General features: G+C 46.3%; 3 protein-coding genes across 7 annotated transcripts in view; 2 read left to right on the forward strand and 1 right to left on the reverse strand.

The window, feature by feature from the left end:
* Positions 1-16,462, forward strand: part of NLK (nemo like kinase) — a 36,294-nt gene extending 19,832 nt beyond the window's left edge. For 3 of the 5 annotated variants that reach the window (XM_015646498.3, XM_015646497.3, XM_015646499.3), the window contains 10 exons: positions 2,077-2,206; positions 3,262-3,317; positions 7,588-7,694; positions 8,346-8,431; positions 9,179-9,388; positions 9,750-9,851; positions 12,299-12,385; positions 13,451-13,649; positions 14,198-14,291; positions 14,737-16,462. In XM_015646498.3, coding sequence (XP_015501984.1) covers positions 2,077-2,206; positions 3,262-3,317; positions 7,588-7,694; positions 8,346-8,431; positions 9,179-9,388; positions 9,750-9,851; positions 12,299-12,385; positions 13,451-13,649; positions 14,198-14,291; positions 14,737-14,791 — 1,126 coding nt within the window. In that variant the 3' untranslated portion in view covers positions 14,792-16,462. Of the gene's footprint in view, positions 1-2,076; positions 2,207-3,261; positions 3,318-7,587; positions 7,695-8,345; positions 8,432-9,178; positions 9,389-9,749; positions 9,852-12,298; positions 12,386-13,450; positions 13,650-13,766; positions 13,820-14,197; positions 14,298-14,736 lie in introns of those variants that run through there. The other 2 variants (XM_033518966.1, XM_033518967.1) reach the window with 2 other exon arrangements.
* Positions 16,463-16,983: 521 nt separating this feature from the next.
* On the forward strand, positions 16,984-20,056 carry TMEM97 (transmembrane protein 97). The gene is made up of 3 exons (XM_015647021.2): positions 16,984-17,126; positions 18,354-18,498; positions 19,026-20,056. Exons 1-3 carry the CDS (start codon positions 17,007-17,009, stop codon positions 19,274-19,276), a joined length of 516 nt encoding a protein of 171 aa, XP_015502507.1. The 5' UTR covers positions 16,984-17,006; the 3' UTR covers positions 19,277-20,056.
* A 626-nt stretch (positions 20,057-20,682) lies between these two features.
* Positions 20,683-22,775, reverse strand: IFT20 (intraflagellar transport 20). Its single transcript, XM_015647022.3, has 4 exons — positions 22,598-22,775; positions 22,298-22,383; positions 21,565-21,668; positions 20,683-21,115 (listed from the first exon to the last, which is right to left on the reverse strand). Exons 1-4 carry the CDS (start codon positions 22,722-22,724, stop codon positions 21,034-21,036), a joined length of 399 nt encoding a protein of 132 aa, XP_015502508.1. The 5' UTR covers positions 22,725-22,775; the 3' UTR covers positions 20,683-21,033.
* Positions 22,776-24,159: the final 1,384 nt, after the last annotated feature.

A 24,159-nucleotide genomic window follows, 5' to 3' on the forward strand; every position in this document is an offset into this window, starting at 1 on the left:
CTTTCTTCCTTTCTTGTTTCTGTTCTTTGGAATGCAGGCCTGACAGTTCTGATCTATAGAACTTGGATTGTTAGTTTGGTGCTGCCCCTCAAAGTGAAATTGCTGGTGACTGGTACAGAGCTCCCAGCCCAAGGCAGGGAGGTGAGGGGCAGGCTGGCATTGCTGCTTCTGTGGGGGAAAGAGCAGAGGAATTGCTTTCCAGATGGATACTGCAGGGGATCATCACTTGTTTGTAAAAGTGGGTTATTTAAAAGAAAAAATAAACTGGCCTTAAGTGTGGATGCCACAGGTACCCCACTGAACTCCTTCCTCCATGTGAGACTAGGAAAAGACTCTTAACCCAAACTAGTTGTTATTGTATGGAGACATTTGGAAGAGCAGAGCAGCCACAGCAGGCCTGGCACAGCAGAGGTGAACTTCAATGGCTCTGCACGTGTTCAGCTCCTTTTGGTTTTTAAAAGGGGTCCCACAGCTAGTAAAAAAATCAGCATTGGTAGATCTGTGGTAGCTATCAACTTAAACTGTAGTTTTGTTATTTAATTAAAGATACCTGTTTTATCAAACCTTTCCCTCTGCCCAGCAGGGCTGCACAGCAGCTCCGTGTATGGGAGGAGGCTGAGAATTCACAGTACTGATGGTACTGCAAGGTACAAAGTGCCAGCAGTTCCTCAAGCGCTTCCTTCTCCTGCTCAGCAGCAGGAGAATCCCAGAAGTCAGGAAATCTGGGCTCAAAACTTTAGACTCTGCCTTCAGTCAGCAAGAAAAACATGGGCATCCCTTCATATTTTTAGGGGTAGTGGTTGAAAGGATTTTCAGGTGTTCAGCAACTGCTTTCCTGTGAGCTGGAACTCTGCAGTTCTCTTGCCCTTTCTCACCACTTGAAGCAAGAGGCAGAAGTCCTGGAGAAAACAGGAAATGCATCATGGATTAAAAGACCTTTTCATATTCTTTTTTGCTGTGTTTCCCACCACAGAAATAGTATGATATCATCTTTCCCAAGTTCCCCCTTGCCCCTTGTTTAAAATACAAATGTGCAGGGCTGTTAACAGGTGTCTGGCTGAGGTGTTGGGACTGATTTTGGGTTGGTTGAATTGGGTTGAAATCAGATGTAGTACTTGGGAGTGAGGTAGGTATCTTAATGCTCCGGTCTAATTTTTTATTCAGATATTTAAAACATGGACCTGAGGCATAAGAAGCTACCTTGCATGTCTGCTGTTGAGGAGTCACATGAGAGAGAAAAGCCAGCAATTTTTTAAGGACAAATGTAGTTACCAGGGTGCAGAGCTGGATGTGGATTCTTCTGTGGGTTCGACACTACACTGAGACTGAAGTTATTTTGGTCATCTCAGTAAAAATATGCATATACTCTGTTCTGTAGTGAAACTCACCTTAAAAACCAGGATTGGGAATTGAGGCACCATAATCTCCTTGCTCTAGTTTTATGGTTCTCATTATAAAATTCTATTTTCAGAATCCAATTATTTTAAATTAAAATACTTGCCATGTGCAAAGCACCTTATAATTCCTGAGCTACTATACTTGCATTCCGTAAGTTGTGTGGGAGAAAGACTAATGTCACGCCTGTTTTACGTTTGTGAAAACTTAGATACCACGTGCTGTTGCTTCTCCAGATGTGAGTGGTTTGGTGATAGATCAATAAATAGTCTTTCACTTGCCAGTGTTCTGTCAGAACAGCTTTATTACATCTTTTACCCTCTTTGGAGAGGAAGAAGTGAGCAATAGACCTGATAAAATCTGATCTGGGCAACTGAGAGAGTGTTTTAATGAGGTGTTTTTGGGAGGTGAAGGCGGTGTTGATCCTGGTGTTGATGTCTTGATGAGCTCAGTGTGTGGCACTGCTGGGCTGTGCCATCAGAGAATGGTCACATCTGTGTGACACAGGTTCTGCAGCACAGTGCTCAGTGCCCTCACATAAATGCTTTTTTCCCTAGAAATGTCTTCACCTTGTTTTGACTCACTGAGTTGAGAACAATAAGAAACTTTAAAATACTGATTTCTTCTTTAAAAAAACTGTATAACAGGAGTATGTGATGTTCTTTATCTTTTATTCTGTAGGTCAGTAACAGATCCACGAGATGGAAAGAGAGTTGCACTCAAAAAGATGCCCAACGTCTTCCAAAATTTGGTCTCTTGTAAAAGGGTCTTCCGGGAGCTGAAGATGTTGTGTTTTTTTAAGCATGACAATGTAAGTAAATTCAAAGTAATCTTGAGATCCTTTATAAAACCTGAATGTAAAATGGAGCTCTCTGTAACAGAAGTGTGTTTTGGTTTAAGTTACAGAATATCTAAAATGCTTTAAGAGCTCTCTGATTTTACAAGGATCAGATTTTCTGGAAACTCAGATATTACTGTTACAAACAGTATAAAAATGAAACTATCAAGAATCTAAGGATACTCATGATTTCCCCTCCAAAGTGTTTGCAAACTGACAATCAGTACCCTTCTGCCCAGTCTTATTTCATGCTTTAGGTAAATGTCAGGCTGCACAGAGCTGTGTCAGCTGGACACTGTTCCTTCTGAGCTGTTCTGTACTCCATGGTCCTGTCCCCTTTGTTGGTCCTCTACCAAATCTGCTTTAGGTGCAGTCAGATTAAATTAAAACATTTAAATGCAATTTGGGTTGATCCATGAAGTTTGAAGTACATCTGAAGTTTGGGTGCTTCGCCCAAATGTCATGAACATTCCTGGGATAGGATTGAAATAACCACACCAAGGAGTATCTCTTTCTGTGAGAGGATATGAATTCTCTGCTGCTGCTTTGCTACATTTTTTCTTCCTTTTGCTTTTTCTACCACCAAGCTGCTTATGCAGAATGGGAGCAACTTTGGGGTTTGCAATTCCCATGTGGAAGTGGTGAATCACAAAAGTCTGAAAGACTAAAGGCAGAACAAAGTGTAGTATGTTCTGCTTTTACATTTCTCTGCTGGAATTACTTATTTCAGAGATGTTATGTTCATATATAGTGTAAAGAAACCACTTTTTATTGGATAAATAAATTTGTGCTTTCAAACTGCTACTCAAACAGGTGGAAAAAAATTATTGAGTTAAAAAAGAGAGACATTGAATGTACAGAATATCTGACATGGTGGGTTATTAAATTTTCATACCTGCGGGGACAGGACATTGGTCTGTGGGGTAGAATAAAACAAAGCCGTGTGAGAAACGTGCAACCTGTCTTTTTGAAAGGGATTTGGTTTTGTTCAACTGGAATAGGCCTTGATCTTGTGTGGTGTTTTCTAGGTACTCTCTGCCCTCGACATCCTCCAGCCTCCACACATCGACTATTTTGAAGAAATGTATCCTAAATATAAAAATAGAACACTTAATTGAGGCAGGTGTGATTTACATTAGCTTAGAAACAGCCAGTAGTTGGTGTAATCAATTAAATGTAACCACAAAAACCTCGAGCCTGCATGTGGACAGGACAGTTTGATGTCAAGAAGTGAACCTGTAGCATCCAGAGCTCCGAGGTGGTGTTGGGGGTGGGATGGTGCAGGACTGATCTGAGCCTCGGATCCCACGAGTGTGTGCAGGGAGTGTGGGATTGACCAGCAGGCCCTGCTGCTGCTCACAGGGATTCCTCCACAATCTTTTTTTGAAAACTACATCCAGTAATTAATCTCCTCTCAGTTATTAGTACTTGAAAAGACTTTGTGGTGGTTTCAGAGAATTCTGCCTTCACAGGCTTTGAAACCTTGACTAATCAGAGAGGCTTCAGTGGTTGGGCAGGGCTGTGGCCTTCCTTGGTCAGCTCTGTCCTGGTCCAGAGCACATTGCCCAGAGCTGTGTCCCACAGATGTTCTGAGTCACTGATGCACAGGTACAAGCTGTCTATGGGGAACTGTGTTCTAGCAGTGAATTTGAGGGAAAAACGTAATGTGAGTGTCATGTTTTGGTTTGGTCTTTTTTCCTTTTCAAACTTGGCTCAGGCTGGCTTCTAGTCATGAAGTAGGGAATTTCTGCTTTCCAAAATACTGGAAAGTGAATCCCTGAGTGGGGAGGGCTCTGACTCTCGTGGGAGAAGTCCTTTGCCACTCCTGTGCTTAGACTTGGGCAGGTTGGGTTTTGTTGCTGGTGGGTCTTAGCTACTTTTTTGTATGACCCACTTTGCAATTAATGGGTGGGAAATTGTCATTATTTTTAGGTAACCTGAACTTTTAAAATATGGTTTGATCTATTTATATAATACCTTGGATTGATTGGTGAAGAAAGTAGGTGTAGTCAACGTGGTGATTTTAACCAAAGTACAGCACAATTTGCTGGTGGATAAACATTATTTAGTTGAAAATGTTGCTGTGCTGTACTGGGGCTTTTTCATTTGAGTTTAGATAAAACCTTAAAATTCTGCTTTGATATTTCTTTCACATGAAGAGCATATAAGTAGTCTTCAAAAACGGGATTTTGGTTATGTGCACTAGTTCAATGCCCTCATTTAGAACAAGTCATATGAGTTATAAATCAGATCTAGGTTAAGGATTACTCCTTTCGTGTAATTGTACAATCAAGAATATTTAAATGGGATAAGCTTATTTTTATGAGCTTAGCTATTGCCAAGTTTTGAATATAAAACCAAAATGCTAGTTTTCTTCATGGCTAACTGACTTCTAAGTCATTCTGAGTAGTATTCTATAGGGCTATCTTTTTTTATATTTTTGTTAATTTCTTGCCTCTAATACTGGCAATAGAAGACTATTGCTTTGTGTAGTCATCTTTGTCCTTTCTTTTGAAATAATTTCAATAAGTGCACTTAGGACCCCTAAAGTCCTTAAAAGAATGAATTAGTAAATGTTTTGATTTATATACCCGTTTTTAATTGGATGTGTTTCTACTTACTGTAGTGTAAGGAGAACTTACTTGGGATTGGTTTGAAGAAGATCAGGTAAAGATGTTCCATATTTGAGAGTGTAGCTGTCAAAGCTGCTTTTGTTGATCCACTAGTAGAGTTCCTAAAGATATCATAGGATTGTTCCATTTTTACAGTAGGACATGCTGAACAGTGATAAAAGTGTAAAGGGCTGGAGTTGGGACTGAGTGATATCCTTTGTTCTTTCCGAAGAGTTGTAGTGCCCTTTTTGGGGAAAGAAATGTAATAAAAGAATGATTAAAATGATATGAATGATGTGTTGCAAATGAGCTGGTAGAGTTCATCTCAATTATTCAGTGTTTCATAGGTACCAGCAGGAATTGCAGAGTGTATTTTTTAAGGAGAACTAATTATAAAACCACCTTAAAATTTTAATGATAAATTAAAAGATTTCTTAGGAAATGTGATGAATAAAGGAATTTTAATCTAGTGAGATTTTTGTTTTAGGATGAAAATTCCTGGCAAACACTCAGATTAAGATACAATATGAATTAATAATGAGGTTTTTGGTTGAAAATCTTTGTGGCAATTTTGAATCGTACAGGTATTGATGTTTTTGCCAGTATCACCTAGTGCAAAAATGAATGATGGATATCTCTTTTTTCCAATTACAAAATCTTCTACGGGTGATTGTGATAGTGAATTGAGCAACTGCATACCCATGGATGTTCTTTAAGAACTATCCAGAGTTTCTGTAGTAACTTTTTGAAAACTTGGCCCATTAAAGTGAGTATCAGAAGCTGCTGAAAAGTCACCACTTGTCAGGGGTGGGTTCTGGAAAAGGTTTGACTAGCAATAGCAGCTAAGCTGCGCAGTGAGTTTCACAGTGGTGAAAGAACTGTTTTCTGTGGATTAGGGGGTAGGTCCCTCGTATCTGTGGGGCAGAGAGGGGCGAGGTGAGGTGGGCTGCTGCAGGCAGTGAGGGTCAGTGCCTGCCGTGCTGTCCCAGCAGCATGTGCTCGTCCTGGGAGAGGTTTTCCTTCTGATCCAGCACTGTGGTGAGTTCCTCTGGGCCAGCACCCAAACCAGCTGGGCATAGACTGCCAGGATTACTCCTGAGACCCTAGAATTGGGGTTTGAGGGGTGCAGATAAAGCACAGTCCAAGCCATGATGAGAGTGCCACATCACCAAGGGCACTCCATCCCTTTCTAATGTTTATTTGTCACTTTATAAAATTGACCAACTCAGCAGGTCCCAGCCAGCAGAGCAAGTCAAGTTATTTTGTGCTGCGCATTTGCTCTGATAAGTACTCTGAAGCAAATTGGTACATTTGTAGATCTAATTTTATACAGCTACTTAACTAATTACTGCTGTCAGGAGCAATTTCTCTCTGGTAGCAGCGCTGGGTAGCGGCGGCAGCCGCCCCACGCTCGGTGGTTGTGGTTTGTAGAAGAGCAGCCTGCAGGCAGCAGGGTGAGGAGGGGGCTGCAGTCCTGGGCTGTTTGTTGTGCTGGCTGTCCCAGCCGTGCTGAGGGTCCCAGCAGAGCACTGACCGTCCCCGCGGAGCCTCTGCTCGCGGCCCCTGTGCAATTATCCCTGGCGATAATCAGCTCGCTGTGCCGGCGTTAATGGCACCTCCCAGCCCTGCCGAGGGCTTTATTTAATGCGCCCCAGACCTGGAGTGGTGCAGGTGCCATTTCAGACCCTCATTTAATTTAAGCTGCTTTAGTTGGCATGGCAACTAGTTGAGACATCTGGGAGACATTATGCTCGGGATTGAGATTTAGGAGGATTTGTGGCATAGCAAAACAAAAATCTTATCGTAATAAAGTGCAGAGTAATGCTTTTGGGTTTTTAAAAATATTTTGCAGTAAATTGAATGGAAATAATAAGGTAAACTGCAAATTTTAAAAGTCTGGTATAAATATTTAAAAGGGTCTTTGCTAAGGGAAAAGAAAAATTAGAGGGCTACAAATTATGGTGCTGCAGGGTTGGGTTTTTTCTTTATGAATTCTTTATGAATGCAATTTTAATACTTTTTTCCTCAAAAAGTTGGAGATATTTAATTTATAAAATGAGTTTTTGTGTGGTGTTCCATTGGCAGATGAGTCCTTTGGCCAACAGGGATTTGGCTGGAGAGGGTTTGTAGAGCAACAGATGAAAGCAGAGCATTGGCTGGGTATAAATGAAAGAAAATGAACATTCAGTACCTGGCTGTATCAGTTAACGTGGGGCAAATGTGTTTTACCTCCTTCAGCCACAAATGTGATAATAGCAGAGACTTCTGTTTCAAATGTGACTGGCTAAACGAAGCTTTTAAAGCTAGTTAATGTTTTTAGTTACTGCTTGTAGTGCCCCCAGTATTTACTGTGGTGATTTCTGCGTGTGTTATTGTTGTCCCACAGCCAGGACATTGTCAGGATGGTCCCATCCCTGGTGCAGCTGTGCAGCTTTCACCCTATTTCACTGCTTTTGAAAGCTCCTGGACACACACAGGCCCCTCTGGGAGCCACCTCCCCTCAGTCTCAGTTGGAATTTGCCTTTCAGTAACTTTGTACAAGTACCTTCATGCAAACTGCAATGGACTAATTTTCTTTTGCAAGCCATTTTTTACTTTCATTCCTCTAAGAATTTGACCTCTGAAGCAGCTTTCTTTTTAACTCGATAGTTCTGACCTGTAAGAGCTCGAGTAAGCAGGAGTTAGTGAATGTTTCAAGAGATTCTGTGCCTGTTCTGCTTTTCCTTAACCACTGAACTGCAGATATGTTGTCACTGAGTTGATGCAGAGTGACCTCCATAAGATTATCGTCTCTCCTCAGCCACTCAGCTCGGATCATGTCAAAGTTTTTCTTTACCAGATTTTAAGAGGTAATTTTTCTGCTTCTAAATTTATTGAAAACTATGTCATAGAAATATTTTTTTTTTCTTTTTCTTAATGTTTGCTTTCAAGACATTCTCATCTTGAATAAGCTTCCTGGAGGAACTTCTTTTAATTTCATATTTGAATAAATACCAAGCATGAATTATTGTAGCTACAAGAGCATTCTTCCTTAAAGCATTGTCAGGGAAAGAAAAGTCATGCTTTTAGAATCAAGGAATAGAAAAGACCCTAGGCTGAACCAGATGGGTAAATATGTGTGATTATATCCACTTAAGGTAAAAATTGTTACTGAAAAACAGAGCAGTAAGAGGTATCTGAAAATTCCAGTGTGGGAATTAGCAGAGTATCCATGCCATAATCAGAGAGATGATGTTTTGTTGTTTGTTGGATTTTTGGGGGGAGGGGGTCTTTATAAAAAGACTACTAAATTCCTTTTTTTGCTTATTTTATATACTCAAAAATTTTACCCTGTCATTAAGTGACTGAGTGTGCACTAGTGGCTGGGAATTACTCACAAAAACTGAGGCACAGGCAAAGTCTTTGCTGATCAGGAGTTGCCAGACCTTCTGGGAAAATGTTGTCAGCCTTCCTTTAAAAGGGAAAAAACCCCCTTATTTTAATTTCCTTTAATATTTCAGGTCTGAAGTATCTACATTCTGCTGGCATTTTACATCGAGACATTAAACCAGGGAACCTACTCGTGAACAGCAACTGTGTCCTTAAGGTGCTGCTTACATTTATTGAAGATGTTTGTGTGTGTATGTTGTTAATTTTTAAACAAAAAACATTCAATGTGAACACTTTCCCTGAAAGTCTGTGTAAATGGGGAAAAAATCCTACAGTTTTTTTAGAAAGTAGAAATGCAGGAACCATTTGTCTTTCCCCTTTTCTCCCTCTCACATCTCTGACAGTAAGAGAGAGGCAGCTCCTGAGCTGGACATGGGTGGGATCTCCTGTGCCTGGGAGGGCAGGGGGTGCTTGGGGTGCCTCAGTGTCCCTGTGCTCCTCAGGGGAAGACGACACCAATGCCTGAGGCCCTTCCATTGACCTTGGGTATAAGGAATTTTGGAGGACTGAGGTGTGTTGTACAGCTGTGCCAAACACAAAAAATCAGTGTTATTTACAGGGATTTGCTAAGAATTCTAATTGGCAAAGTTTGGTCTCTTTTCTTAACACTTCTGGTTCAAGACATTTTTAACAATTCTCCAAGCCCAAATGAGTAGAGCCAAATCTTTAATATTTTGAGACATGTCATGAGCAAATCAAATTGTAGGAAGTTTAATTGTCAGTGGAACAAAGCAATGTAATTTCCTCCTGTCCCCTCTCCCCTGGCTTACGCAGTTGCAGCAGATTATCTGATGTATTTAAATGCTGGTTGGGGATTCCCTGCCTCCTTCCCAGAAGGTTGCCTATTTGAAATGCAGAAGGTGTTTTGGTTATTTTAATTTTTTTATTTACCTTCTCAATTTAGATTTGTGATTTTGGATTGGCCAGGGTGGAAGAGTTAGACGAATCCCGGCACATGACTCAGGAAGTTGTCACTCAGTATTACCGCGCTCCGGAGATCCTGATGGGCAGCCGGCACTACAGCAATGCCATCGACATCTGGTCTGTTGGCTGCATCTTTGCAGAGCTGCTTGGCAGAAGGATATTGTTCCAGGCACAGAGTCCCATCCAGCAGGTATCCATCCTCACCTCTCCCTGCCAGCACTCCCTGCTGCACCTGCTCCTGGAGGCAGTGGTGCACTCAGGGGAGACCTGCAGGGGCTGGAGCCTGCCCAGGGCAGGGAATGGACCTGGGAAGGGGCTGGAGCCCCAGGAGAGGCTGATGGAGCTGGAAAGGGGCTCAGCTTGGAGAAAAGGAGTTCAGGAGGGACCTTCTGGCTCTGCCCAACTCCCTGACTGGAGGAGACAGCCAGGGGGGTCAGGCTCTGCTCCCAGGGAACAGGGACAGGATGTTAGTTTGTGTTAGCTTGGGAATGTGCTGCTGTAGTGGAATGCATCCCCTGTCTGAGCTGTGTCCTGTGTGCTCTGTCATGCAGCTGGATCTGATCACAGACCTGCTGGGCACACCGTCGCTGGAGGCGATGAGGACGGCTTGTGAAGGCGCCAAGGCACACATACTCAGGGGTCCTCATAAACAGGTACTGCCAGGGCTGCCTCCAGCCACACAGCCCCACAGGCAGGGCTTCCTCTGGGCAGGACTCAGGCTTTCACATGCTCACTAAGTTTCCATGGCCTGCCTGCTGGTTGAAAATACTCAGCTTGGATGCTTGGTCTCACATCTGTCTGTGCCTGGGAGTGGGGCTGAGTTGACCACGGGTGGTTGTGGTGCTCAGGGACGGCGTTGATGTGTGGTGAGTCTGACTGCTGTGGAGACAAGGGGGCTTTTCACTAGTCAGGGGCATTCCTGGCTTTTGCCCTGGGGGTATTGGTGGTCTGGATGACCCAGATGAAAGTTCTCTGTTCTTGAGGTGACAGTGTTTTGATAGTTACTCTGAATGAAGATTTTTTTTTTTAAATCACTTTAAGTGTTAGTACTGGCAAGAGACATCAATTAAAATTGACAGTACAATTCAGAAAGCCCTGGAGGGCTGCTGCACTGCCAGGATCAGGAGTGTTAGAATTGCCCAGAGCCGAGGGAAGAACCTCCAGTGCCCCAAACCCAGAGGGTGAGCTGGGTCTCAGCACACCTGAGCTCAGACCTGAACTGCTCAGGAAGGCCCAACAAGAGGCTGAAAGCTGAGACACAGCATTCCACACTACTGGAGTAAAAGTTAGTTGTAAAAAAGACACCAAACCAAAGGAAAAAGGCAGGATGGAGTGATTGTGCTGACTGGGCAATAAAAAGGGCAAATGCAGTATAGTGTTAACAGATACAAAGAAATGCTTGTGCAGACATCTCTAGTGCAGGGCTAAGGCTCTGTGGCCCTCCAATAGGGTCATTTTATGATTGCTAACAAAATTAACAAAAATACTGGCCTGTACTTGCTCCAGTAGTTAAGTTTGCATCATTATTTTCTGCATGTTGAAGTAATTTCTCACATCTGCTCACTACAATAGTAGTTACCATAGAAATGAGCATTGCATCTGCTTTATTATTGACATGTGTGAGTTCTGCCTCCCTGACACTTTGGATCCACTACATAAAGTTGTCGCTGTTCCATTTCATGACAGGGTTTTTTAATTTGAGCATTAATAATAGGAGGATTTCCTTCAGATTTTCTCTACCAGTTTTAAGTCAAGTATATTTTTCTGCTATCATGTGCTAGAAGAGTTGTGACTCCTAAACCCACAGGATGGTGGGAATCCTAAAAAGCAAGTGAGGTGAAATGGTATAAAAAGTTTCCACTACAGATTTAATGTCCTGTAGCCACAAAGTTGTAAGAAATACACTCTGAGTTAGTTCTGTGTGTGTTGGGGAAAACAATACTCCTTCTCCACGGTGTGCCATGGGAGCTGGTGTGCTCATTGCACCTTGGAACCAGGGGATGTGGATCATCCAGGTGATTAATGGTACTTTTGTTTTCAATTTGAAGCACACTTCATGTTTGAGTGCAGATTCCTGTCTTTTCATGTTCTGAAATGGAGCTTTTGCTGGTTGTAAATGGTTAAATGTTACTGGTTCCCTAATTAGACTAATAGGGAGAGAAACCCAAGTTAGAAACGGGCGATTGCTTTGTCACACCAACTATTTTTACTCGCCGTAGGTGAGCACAGTGGGAGAGAGGGGTGAGGCATTTTGCTGCTCCGTGTAAAAATAGATTAATGCGAGAAGTTTCTGATTAAACCCCCCCTACCTCACTGTGTGCTGGCAAAATGGGTATTTACATACTCCCTAGACTTTGTCAGTTTGGTATTTAAGAGTTCAAGTGAATTGTGCCCCTGGCAGCCCCAGGGTGAATGAGCTGTCCCTGTCCCTGCTGACCCCTTTCCCAAAGGAAAACATGTGGAGTCCGTCCCCTGCCTGTTGAGATCCCTCCTGCTGTGGGAGAGCAAGCCAGGAGGAGGAGAGTTACCAAACACTGCAGCTTTATGTTCCATAGGCTGCCCTGGGAAACCAGGGCTGGGAAGTGCTCAGGGCTCTCTGCGGCAGTTCAGGGTTAATTTTGACTGATGTCACTGTGGAGGTGTAATTCTTATTTATACTGGGAAATTTACAGCTACTGTGACATCCAGTACAGTCCTTCTGTCACTGTCAGTCAGCTGTGGATTGCCTGGGCAAGGAAAAGCAAAGAAATCCATAATTTGGGAGGGACTGAGATTAAAAAATGAATAATGAAGTTAATCAAACCCCAGAGCAGCTACAGCTGGGAGTGGTGTCTCTATAGAAAATACATAAATAAAAGCAGGTTTTTCTAGGGATTACATCTGAACTAAGGGAAACAGTGATAAATTAGACCTTTATTACAGTTGCTGGGCTTTGTAATGGGGATTGTCGTCATGCTGGAAAATGTTGGGTCCCACTTGTCCCCTTTAACAAGGAGTTTGTCCTTGCTGACTGTGGAATAGTGTGTGTGGGAGCAGGGTTTTCCTGGTGATGGATCTGACAGGACACTCTGTGCTTCTCTTCCTCCCATTCCCCCTACAGCCATCCCTTCCTGTCCTGTATACACTCTCCAGTCAAGCTACACATGAAGCAGTTCATCTCCTTTGCAGGATGTTGGTCTTTGATCCAGTAAGTAGGACTGAAAATCATCTCTTACACTTCTGGTTTGAACAGTTTTTGTTGTCTGGTGCTTAAATTTAAGTGTTTTAAGTCAGGGACTGCTTTAGCTGGTTTCCCTCTGCTGGTATTGCAGTACTTTTGGTCCATTAAAAAATGTAAAAATATCATACAATTGGCCAATCAGTTCCTCTTGGAATGGGGGTTTCACGTTTCAAACCGAGTGGTCCTGGGAAGGAAGCTCTGGCAGTGGGAAGGATGAGGCTGTGCGTGAGTCATGCTCTTTTCCGAGCTGGGTGTAGGTAGCAGAACATCAGCTACTTTGATGCAGTTCTAATTAGGGACACGGGGGTGTTCCTGGTCTTGCAAAACACAAAAAATTCCTCCTGCATCCCCAATCACAGAGCAGGATCATTTTTCCACTGAGCATCTGTTTTTCTAATAAAAATGTGCTGCTGTGGATTTTGGATTTCATTTCTTGGGACATTGTAGAGAATTGTCACGAGAAAATCTGATATTGGAATCGATAATCTTAATTATTTCATTCCCAAAGAACCCCCCCCAACATTGCAAATGTAAACCAGAGTGCCTGCAGTGCAAAGGAGGAGTCTGGGGGTTGAAGAAGCATTTAGAAGCACTGCCTTTGGAGTGTATTTTTTTAAAACCTTAAGATTGCTTTGCTGAACAGAACCATGGAAATGTTAAACCATAACCAAATTTTAAAAAAAAAAAATCCTTTCTGACTCCCTCAACACTTAGAATGCTGTTTTTCCCATCTTGTTTTGATTTATTGCAGGAGTCATAATTGTAAGATTATCTGGAGAAAAAAAATGCGTTGAAAAGCATGTTCCTACAAGCCATGTGGTGGCCGTGAGTGGGGAGGTCAGTGCCACCCAGCCAGGCTGGTTCATGGGCCTCAGCTTCCCTCTAGTGGCAGCTCTGGCAGTGCCTGACACAAGCCCCTCCTTTCACACCACTGTGGGTTTATAAAACAACTGAGCATTAATCGATGAGTAGTTTCAATAGCTCTGAAAATACCCTCACTCTTGCTCTCTTCCCTTTCCTTGCTGTTGCCAGTCCAAAAGGATATCTGCTAAGGATGCCTTAGCTCACCCCTACCTGGACGAGGGGCGGTTGCGGTACCACACCTGTATGTGCAAATGTTGTTTCTCCACTTCGACTGGCAGAGTTTATACCAGTGATTTTGAACCCATCACTAATCCCAAATTCGATGACACTTTTGAGAAGAACCTCAGTTCTGTTCGGCAGGTTAAAGGTGAGCAGGAGTTAACCTTGCACGTGCAGTTGTCCCCCTGCAGCAGGGGGGACATGGGATGGAGTTGGGATTTGTGCTCTGGATCCACACAGTGACCCCAGTGCTGGTTTCTTTTAGGTATTTTTCCATAGTAGACACTGGAAATTTCTTTTCACCAAAAGAACAGAATTGTAAGTGTTCTGAGATAAGGCAATGGTACAAGCACAAGCTGGCCTGCAGAAATCTGTGGGTTTCAAACCTCACCAGCGCCCGTCCCTGGTGCCCTATTCCTGATCCTTTAGCTGAGGGATGGCCCTGGGGGAAGGTGAACTCACTGTGTGGCATTTTGGGGCTGTGAGGTGTGACCTCCACAGCTGTCCTGCAGAAAGGGGCAGCAGCAGCCAGGAGCTGAAGCCGAGCAGTCAGATTTAGGGAAGCTGGAGCTGTTATCCTCACTAAAATGTACTCTCAATAAGGGAAGATCTGTTTCCCTCCAGTGTTGACATTGCATTTTACTGAAGCCAGAAGTGTTAATGCTGTGTTGTTTTGTATTTTTCTCCTGTGTACAGAAATAATTCATCAGTTCATTTTGGAACAGCAGAAAGGAAACAGAGTGCCTCTCTGCATCAACCCTCAGTCTGCTGCTTTTAAGAGCTTTATTAGGTAACTGTATGTAATCACATCTGATATTAATTCCCATTTATTACTAGTACAGAATTCACACATCCAGAATGTTTTAGGTTTTCAGTTCCTGAGAGTAGGAAGGGCCCCATAGATAAAATCCTTGTGAACTGTTTTTATGAATTCTTCTAGAATTTAAGTAAAACGTGCAAGAGTTTCAAGTAATGTTTTTGTGTGAAAGAACAGAAGTCAGACTGAAACTGAAATTGGGAAGATTGGGTAGTTTTGATTGTAGAGCTGCATGGTGAAGGCACCAGAAGCAGCGACTGAGGGCAGGTAAAGGAATGTTTGTGGTCAGTGCTGGTTGCTGTTGGCAGGCTCATGTTTTTGGGGTTTTGGTGTCCCCGGGCCGTTGGGTCCCCCTGAGCAGCAGGGCTGTGGCTGTGAGCCCTGTGAGTGAGCTCTGGTGTCTGTGTCCCCTGTGCAGCTCCACGGTCGCCCAGCCCTCCGAGATGCCGCCGTCGCCGCTGGTGTGGGAGTGACCGGAGCACCCCGTACTACTGAAGATGTAATGTAGCTTTCCACTGGAGTCTGGGATTTGCAATTCTGGAGGTTAATCATGCTTGTACTGTAATTTTACTAATGAAGTTTTAAATTAACAACCACTACTTGTACAATATGAATAATACTTAGAAATGTACTAGACTTTTAATCTTGTAAAGTGGTTGTGCTTTTAGAAGAAAAATATTTTACCCAGAGTTGCACGTGTTTTATGAATTCTAGTGCAGCTGTGATGGCTCAGCTCAGAACAAACAGAATTGAACCAAATTTGGGGAGGTTTTTTTATTTTATTTTATTTTATTTTTTTCCTTTTTTTTTATTGAAGTGAGATTGTACAAACAGATAAACATACATTTTGATATTGAGCCATTCCTGAAGATTTTGGGTTTTCTAAAACTAAGGAATACAGAAAACTTGACTGCGACCAATCATGAAGTCCCTTTGGGTGGCCGTGGCCATGGGAAGTGGCCGTGTCCCCTAATGCCCAACCCTATAAATAGCTTCTCACTAGAGCTGTGATGGTGATGTGTGCTGTTCTAAAATCAAATGTTGTGAGTAGAGAGAATGAGTTTGTGACTAGGAGAGACTAAACTTCTGTTTCCTTACCCAGTATAAATATATATATATATTTAATCTATTTTTATTAGAAGTTTTTTCTGCTCTTTCTTACATAAAACCCCCCAGCATGCATCTTCTATGTGTGTAAATAATTCCATTTATGGGCTAATTTCAGAGATCCCTGACATCCTTGCTGTATAGAGAGAAACTAGCTTGCACATTTTAGGTCTGTGAAATTTTGTGAGAACTTTTTCCTGCACTGGACAGTTGAGAAAAAAAAAAACAAAAAAAAGAAAAGGACAAAAAAAAAGCACATAGGGAATTCTGTTAATTGTGTTCGTGTCTTTAGGCAAAGCTGTGGAAGTCTTGAAATGTCACAGTAGTAAATAACTTTTATTACTTTTTGGCTAATTCTTTTTCTGTTGGAACACTGAATTCTGTGCATATGTATATATGAACACAAATTGAAGGCCTCTACCTCCTGGAGTATACAACTTGGTTTGTTTACCTCCACATGATTTTTTTTTTTTTTAAGTTTAGTGTGGAGACTTGAAACTTGAATGTCCCTTCCAACTTTTGTATTTAAAACAAGACTAGAAAATTGAAGACTGTTTTTCACCTGTACAAAGGAATACTAAAAGGTGGTCTTAAAATTTGAGCCTTGGTCTGGAGAGAAACCATGGTGTTTGTTATGGACAATTAACTGTTAAAGTTATTGTAAGTTATCTGTATTTAGCAGAGTATTTTCAACAAGAGTGATCTGAGCTGGAATTGGAGACTATTAGTAAGTTATGTTTGGAAGTTTTAACTTCAATGAAGTAATTATTTGCTGTGAAAGAGACAAACATTGAATAACTGAACAAAGATGGTGCAATATCTTTGTTTTTTATGAGGCTCCTCAGAATAAAACCAACTGAAGCATTTCAATTCACTTGAATGAGAAACGTGTTTAATTATCGAGCCCCAGAAGACACTGGTATGAAAGGTAAAATCTCAGAGGTTGGTCAGTTAATGTGGCACACTTGCTGGTCACTTTGTAAAATGTAGATTTGGAGTACAGTGGTGAAAACATTAAATGTGACATTTGAAAACGCGGTGCTGGCGTCATTCTTTCCTGCCTGCTCTCCCCGGGGCTGCTGGGCCTTGGTGAGGTTTCCCGTTCTCCCCGCGGTGCACGGGAGGTGCGGGTCCCGCTTGGGGCAGGTCCTGCAGTGCTGGCATCGCCCGGGGGCACCGGGACCCGGCTCAGCAACGGGGGAATCGGAGCCTGCCGTGCCTGGCCGGGCTGTACAGGGACCCGGGCAGCGCTTGGGCTCTGGAACTCGGGATCAGCTCGTCCGGGGAAGAAATGGCTTGGCCCGAGGTGTGGGACCCAGGGGGCCCAGAGCCGCGCTGCCGAGGGCGCGGCTGCCGGCACCGCCGGATAAAGGAGAAAGGGCGGGGACAGAATGGGAAAAGGGGAAGAACGGGGAAAGGCGCGGGGCCGGGCGGGGCGGGGCCGGGCGGGGCGGGGCCGGGCCGGGCCGGGCGGGGCGGGGCCGGGCGGGGCGGGGCCAGGCAGGGCGGGGTCGCGGGACGTGGCCGCTGGCGGGCGCGGGGGGGGGGGGGGCAGCGCGGGGGGCGGGGCCGAGAGCGGCGATGGCGGCGGCTCCGAGGTGGCGGGAGCGGCTCTTCGCCCTCTATTTCCTTTCGCACATCCCGATCACGGCGCTCATCGACCTCCAGCCGCTGCTGCCCGCCGGGATCGCGCCGCGGGCCGTGAGTGGGGCCGGGGAGCGCGCCGGGGCTCGGGCCGGGGCTCGTTCCGCGAATGCGTGCGGGGCATCCGCCGGTTCGGTGGGGCCAGGGGCGGCCTTCGGCCGATCTCGTGTGTGGAGACGCCGGGGGGGGAGAGAAACTGCGGTGAATGTGTGGAAGAGCTTCTGGAAGCGAAGCGCTGCTGATGCCCACGGGATGAGTCACAGCCGGGTCATTCATTGGGGAGGAGCGGGAACGGGAATGGAAATGGGAACGGGAAGGGGAACGGGAATGGAAATGGGAACGGGAAGGGGAACGGGAATGGGAGAGGGAAGCTTCATCCGCGCGGTCGCTCTGTGGCTGATGCTGCTGCTGGAAGCCGTGACCGGGATGCGGCCGCTCCGTGTCCCCGTCCCGGGGAGGCCCCCGGGGAACGAGTGCGGGGTCACTGCTCCCCCCGGGAATGGCAGGGGGGATGTTCCTCTGCCCAGAGCGGGCTGAGGGTGTTTCACGACTGCCACAAGGACATCCTTTCCCTGGGAATGGCCTCGCTGTCCCGCTGTCGCTCTCGGCACCGGCGCCCTGAGGCTGCGGCAGAGCGGGGCCGGCGCCACGTGCTCGGGACGTGGCTCCTGCGGCCCCGGCCATTCTCCCATCCCGAGTTTTCCTCAAATTCCTGCCAAAAACGCAACAGGGAATTGTTGCCGCTGTAGGAGCACGCCTGCCAGCGACCGAATTTATTAGTAAAAATCTCTGGTTTGCTGAGTTTTGAACAAAATCATGGAAGAAAATGAACATCATAAAATCAGTTAAAATAACGGTTGGGTGGCAGATAATTAGTTCAGCCCTCATCGTCAGGGTGCGGTTGGCTGTCACCTCCTGTTTGAGCTTTACAACTGGTGATTTGGTTTTTGCCATCGGAATTGCCTGTAGGAGTACTCCAGTATAGGAACCTTTTTCAATTAATAGTTAACCAGCAGATCTCAATGCATATCTCTCAGGTCAAAGTCCACCGTACAGCCATGCTGGAGTTTACATTTCTGTCAGGGAAACCAATTGCAACGGACAGAGCCCAAATCCTGGTGCTGAGTTGTTCCCCTGAAGCAGCCCCGAGAAGGAGCCCCCAGCGCTGCTCAGGACCAGGGACTCCCACCCTGCTGGCCTCATCCCATTGAGAATCACGAGCTTTGCCCTGCAGTAGTGGATGCTCAGTGACTGACTGATGTTTTGGGGTTTGGGTTTTTTCAGCTGACAGACCTGTTGCAGCAGTATGCAACTGCCTTCAGGGACCCCATGATGCTGCAGCCCCCAGAGTGGTTCAAGGCGTTCATCTACTGTGAAGCTTTTCTCCAGCTGCCCTTCTTCCCCATCGCCGCCTACGCCTTCCTGAAAGGTGGGGGGAAACTGGGGTGATTGAGGATGTATCCTGGGGGCATTTTTGTAGGACACCTGCTGCTGCTGCAGCAGAGAACGTTTCCCTATCATGATTAGGGGTTTTGAGGGGTGTACTGTGGAGGGCCAGGCTGCTAGGGCCCATCTGAGTGTTCTACCTGAGAAAGCAGCACAGAATAAAGCTTGTCAGGAACCTTGTAACTACAGGCCCTTGTCAGGTGCAGCCATTTGTGTAACCAGCATCAGCATTTGACATCTGGCTAATTTCCAGGGCAGCTAAAGGTCTGGGTCAGGCCTGTGTACTCTTTTGTTACTTTAAAACTATTGGGATCGCTCTTTTGTTCTAAATTGCTATCGGGGAGAGAAATTTCCTTGGTTCCTACTAGTACTGAGGGTTATTTCTGCTCCCTATTCAATCTGAGTGATGGCTTACCCTGGCAGAGAGGCAGCAGTCAGTGTTCTGTCACAAGCCTTGGAATTCTGGTTGTTTCAAAATACTTAAGTATTGTTTCCTTTTTGCTTCTGCAGGTGGCTGCAGATGGATCAGGACTCCTTCCATTATCTACTCCACCCACGTAGCCACCACTCTGTTTGCCATCCTGGCCCACATCCTGTTCCATGACTTCTCCAAGTCGGAGCACGCGGGCCCTCAGACGCTGCGCGAGCGCCTGGTGCTCCTCTCCATCTACCTGCCCTACCTGCTGATCCCGCTGCTGCTCCTGTTCACCATGCTCTGCAACCCCCACTACAAACACGTGGAGAAGAGGAAAAGGAAGTAGCTGGCTCTGGAAGGCATACACACCACATCTGTGCTGCATTTGGTTCCGACCCTATGCTGGCGGAGTCCTCTGGGACAAACGTCTCCCTCGTGTTGGCTGCAGCGGCTCTTCCCCGAGCCCTGGCTGCTGCAAGGAAAAACGGAATTGGCTGGAATGCACAGCCCTGCTTTGACCACACACTGCTCTGGCAGGAACCTGGGCCAGCCTGGGGTTGGGTCTGTGCAAGGCCACTCTCCCAGGAAAATGGACTTTTAACCCTTTGATGTTTAACTCAGAGGGAACACACATTCACTCATTCACTCACTCACTCACTCAGTCACTCACTCACTCACTCACGCTCTGCAGCTGATACTGTTCTTCCAAGGTCCCTTTTTCCAAGATGACTGCTTGGAAACCACTCAAATAGGAAATAATGTCTTCCAACCACATATTTTGAAGAATCCCTAACACATTACACACAGATTTGCAAAGCTGTTCTTCTGAAGCATTTCAAATCATATCATGGTTGTTAACTTCCTTGCCCCTTCCTTTTAAATCTCCACTGCCTTTGCTCTGCTTCATTTTGATTAATTATAAATGTCTGATCAATGATAAATGTGCCAAAATCTGGATTTATGAATGCTTAAAGTTACCCTTGACAACCAGGAGTACTGCCTAGAGGATTCTGAAGTACTTCAGAAATTGTAACCAAGGAGTTGGAAATTTCTTTCTTCCCTAAAAATCACTTCTGGTATGGAAATAAATAACTAAACGCATTAAAATGCATTCAGTCTTCTTCAAGGAATGGCTGAAGGGACTTACAGTGACCACTAGAGTTCACAGAGTAAATACAAGCATAAATTACAACTACAGGTAGAAGTTCAGTGGCTGGGGTTGGTTTTGATCTGGAGCCTGGTGAGGTGACGGGCCCCATGAAGCTGCTCCAGCACTACTGGTATGTTTTAGACTTCACTCTGTAAAAGTTGAAGCTTTCCCCAGGCTTTGGAAAGGGCAACATTTCCATACTGAAGTGCTAAAGACATACACAAAATATATCTATTTGCACTTCAACACGAGGCTTGAGTTCACACCTGTGTTAGATATATATAGTTTGTGCACTCCTGGTGTCACTGACACTTGGAATGGTTTCCCTCATCAGCCTGGTGTTCCATCCTAATAATGCCCACAAAAGGATTCAGCTCTCGGATTATGACACTCTTGAATGGACATTCCTCAGGAACAGTTCAAAGATCTTAATTCTCATGTAGTTTCTGCTTTTTTGTGTCTGTAATGTGTCTATTCTGGAAATCACACATTTCTGGGATTTTTTTCTAATTGTATAGAAAAAGTAACAGGCAGTATAGATCCGATACTGCTGTTTGTGTCTAAGCTCTTACGCTGAAAAATAACAGAGCAGGAGCAACTAATTCTGGTACAGCCAGACAGTCTGAGAACAATAATTTATTTTCTGATTTCTATGAAAGAGCTCTAGAGTTCAAAAAGAGACACAACAAAGCACCAGTAGCATTAATTCAACTATAATTTGAATTAGAACTACTGACTGTACAAAACTGGTATAAAATCAAAGGCCAGGACAGTCTGTGCAGCTGGGAGCAGTCAGCCCTCCTTATTGCCACAGTACACTCAAACTGAGGTACAGCCCCTCTGTTGTACAAACCATCTGCACTCCTGCACAGTGAAAATTGCATATTTCTGAAATTCTCAAGATTCTGGAATGGTCAACTTTCCATGTGAGCTGGTTTTTATCTTAAAATCCTCTATTTCTGGAAAATGAACTGGTCAATGAATTCGTTCTGGTCCGCTTCGATTTTGCAGAGAGTCTCGTACTCGATCCGGTACCTGCAAGACAGAACAGAGGGTCCAGGACCCCCAGGTGTGTGAGGTGGGTCAGGGCAGCCCCCTGGCAGGTGGGAGGGGAGCTGGGCTGTGTGTGTCACCTGTAAGCAGCAGCTGCCTGAGTCACTCTGAGCAGCTCTAAAGGACCTTTATCAGCCAGACACAAGGCTGTTGCAGATGCCTTTTATGTTCTGCACTGCCCTAGTTTGTGCTGCCTCTGTTCAGCCCTGAAGTCCTCAGGGATGACCCTTCTTTGGCTCTCTGCTGAACAGTGCCATGGCCTGAAGGTAACCCCATGGCACTGTTCAGTGTGCTCTGGCCAGGACACACCTTTGATGCAGGTGTGGCTGTCTGAACCAGCCAAGGGTCCCACAGGACAGGCAGTCAGCCCCGTGTCTGCCCTGAGCCTTCCCAGCCTGCACAACACCCCAAACACTGAACACAAAACTCACCTTTCCAGCTGCATCTTTTTCTCAGCTATCAAAGCCTGGAGCTGCTGCTCCTGAGCCTCTCTCTGCTTTGCGATGGACTTCAGCAGGTTCCGTGCCCCGATGGCCTGGCAGGACAAGGCAGGGACGTGTGGAGAGTTTTGGGTTAACTCCTTCAGCCCCTTTCCCTCCCAAAAGGTTGACTTCGAGGCATTTCAGCCATGCCAGCAATCAGGGAGGGTGATGCTGTCTCCTGACGGCTGGGCAGGGGTAAGGCCTCTGAGGCTTCCCCCGAACTGGAAGAACACAGTCAGTGACTCTTCTGGACGCACAACACTGGGCACTGGTCCTACAGCCAGACAAACTCAGGCTACCAGAGGCCTCTCCTGCCTCTGGAGGACAAGTTCTACCAAGATGGAGTGATTAAAAAACACACGTTCTGTTTCTGTGCAGAAATATCGACAGACAGGGAGAGCAGGACTGGTACACATGGGAGTTATGCGATACTGTCATAGGCTTCATTAATTCATTAATCATTATATTAATTATAGTATTAACATTAACATCAATTCTAAAGGCCCAGTTAATCACATGGGAATGCCAGCAGGATGCTGACAGAGAATAATTTATTCTGCTGTAGAGGGAGGGAGGGAGGGAGGGAGAGAGAGAGAGAGAGAGGGAGGGAGAGAGGGAGGGAGAGAGAGAGGGCTCACACAGGGCAGTGCACACGAGAAGCCAGCAATTAACTGCACAGTACCTTCATCTTCTCACTTTCTGCAGCTTTGGCCAGTTGATCAACGAGCTCAATCAAGCTGCCCACTATTTTCTGGAATTCTGCTGTTTCTGTAAAGAAAAAAAAATCGTCAAGTGATAGCCAGAACTGCCCTAAAGAGATCGAATGGTCGCTTTGTCGTATCGTTTTTAGACGCAGCTGTACGTTTAAGTTTACAGTAAACAGCCACGTAGTAAGATTTGGTTGGAATCAGATGAGAGGGGCGAGGGAAGGCCCGAGGTGTCCGGGAGGCGCTCGGTGCCCGGCCCGGCCCGCGGGACTCACTGTCCACGAAGGCCCGGCACTCCTCGCGGAGCTGCGCCGTCTGCGCCGCCACCTCGGGCTCCAGCACCCGCAGCTTGTTCAGCTCGTCAAAGTGGAGCCCCGCCGCGCCCAACGCCGCCTGCGCCATAGTCGAGCCGAGCCGGGCTCAGCGGGCACCGCCGGGCTCCGGCTCCTCCGGCCCGCCCCGCCTCCGCCAGCGCTGCGCCCGCCGGGAGCCGCGGAAACTCTTCCGGGCCGGCGGTTCCCGGGTCGGGTCGGGCCTGAGCAGCTGTTGCAGGTGAGTGAGTGAGGCTGGGCCCTGTGCGGGGCCGGGAGCGGAGCCGACTCTGTTGGCTGCCCCGGTGGCCGGGGCGGATGGAGCCTGTCCCAGGCCGTGCCGCCGTTCGCGGGGCTCGGGCGGAGCGGGGCCGCCGACCAGACTGTGCCCGCCGTGTATCCACGGCAGGGCCGGGCCCGGGCCCTCCCCGGGATGCCAGGCGGGTTCCCGTTCTCCCCCGGTACCCTCGGGTTCCCCTGGCTCCCCCCGAGCCGTTTGGGTCGCTCTTTTTCCCGGGGTGCTGAGCGGGGGCGGCTCCCGTTGCGGGCCCATTGTTCCGCAGCCCGTCCTGCCTCCCACGCAAAGAGGCAGGAAGGAAGGCACGGGAAGGGATGTGGGGAATTTTCGGTCGTATCAAACGGGGTAATTAAAGATCTCGTGGCTGTTTGCAGCAGAGGCCTCGCAGCTCCTCATTGACTCCGTGGAAGAGTTGAGCTGGCTCCTGCCCGCGCTGGCTGGCCTGGGGATTTAGCTTTGCTCGCGTTTCGCTTCGTTCTTCGGTCAGAGCAGCGAGAAACTGCCTGGAGGGACGGAACTGGCCGCGAACTCTTCTGGGGAGCTCGGTCTGACCGGCTGCATTCCTTTCTCCTCGTAGGTTCGGTCTGGCTGCTGTTACAAACACGCCACTGTTGTCAAAAGGGGATTTTGAGGGTTTAAAGCAAGGCAGGCCATCAGTGACAAACAGTGGTGTACGTGGTGGGGAGTCTTGGTTTATTCTCTTTTCAAATTTGAACTACGTTCACTCGTCAGGGCTCCAGGATGGGTGAGGGATAGTTTTGAATGAGAGGAGTTACCAGAACATAGAACCTTGTGATCCATCTTTCAGTGTTGAGGCCTTTGAAGAGATATTTATTTATGTCTCCAGTTAAAAGTCAAACCAACGTCAGCAAGCCCCGCTCGGGGGGACGCACACACACCGCGGCTGAAGGAGGGGCAGGAAGCTCCTTCAGGGCTTTTCAGCTGGCCTCAAACGGAGCTGGGTTCTTTTGGGAAGCCGAGGGGGAGCTGAATTCCAGCAGCATTTGAGGCTGGCCCTCAGGCTGTGTGGTGTTCGCAGTGTCGGCCGGAGATACAATAGCAGGAAGTCGGAAGTTTCAGGTGCATCAGAAATGTGACGCGGCTGCATGAATTGTCTGAGAAATGTCTTAGTCGTGCTTTGTCAGGACGTGTGTAGTTGTGTGCTTAGGAAGCGTCTCTTCCGCAGGGTGACATCCACGTCTGTGTGTGGAGTGACCGTGGGGCGCCG

Source organism: Parus major, chromosome 19 (assembly GCF_001522545.3).
Source record: "Parus major isolate Abel chromosome 19, Parus_major1.1, whole genome shotgun sequence".
Lineage (NCBI taxonomy): Eukaryota > Metazoa > Chordata > Aves > Passeriformes > Paridae > Parus > Parus major.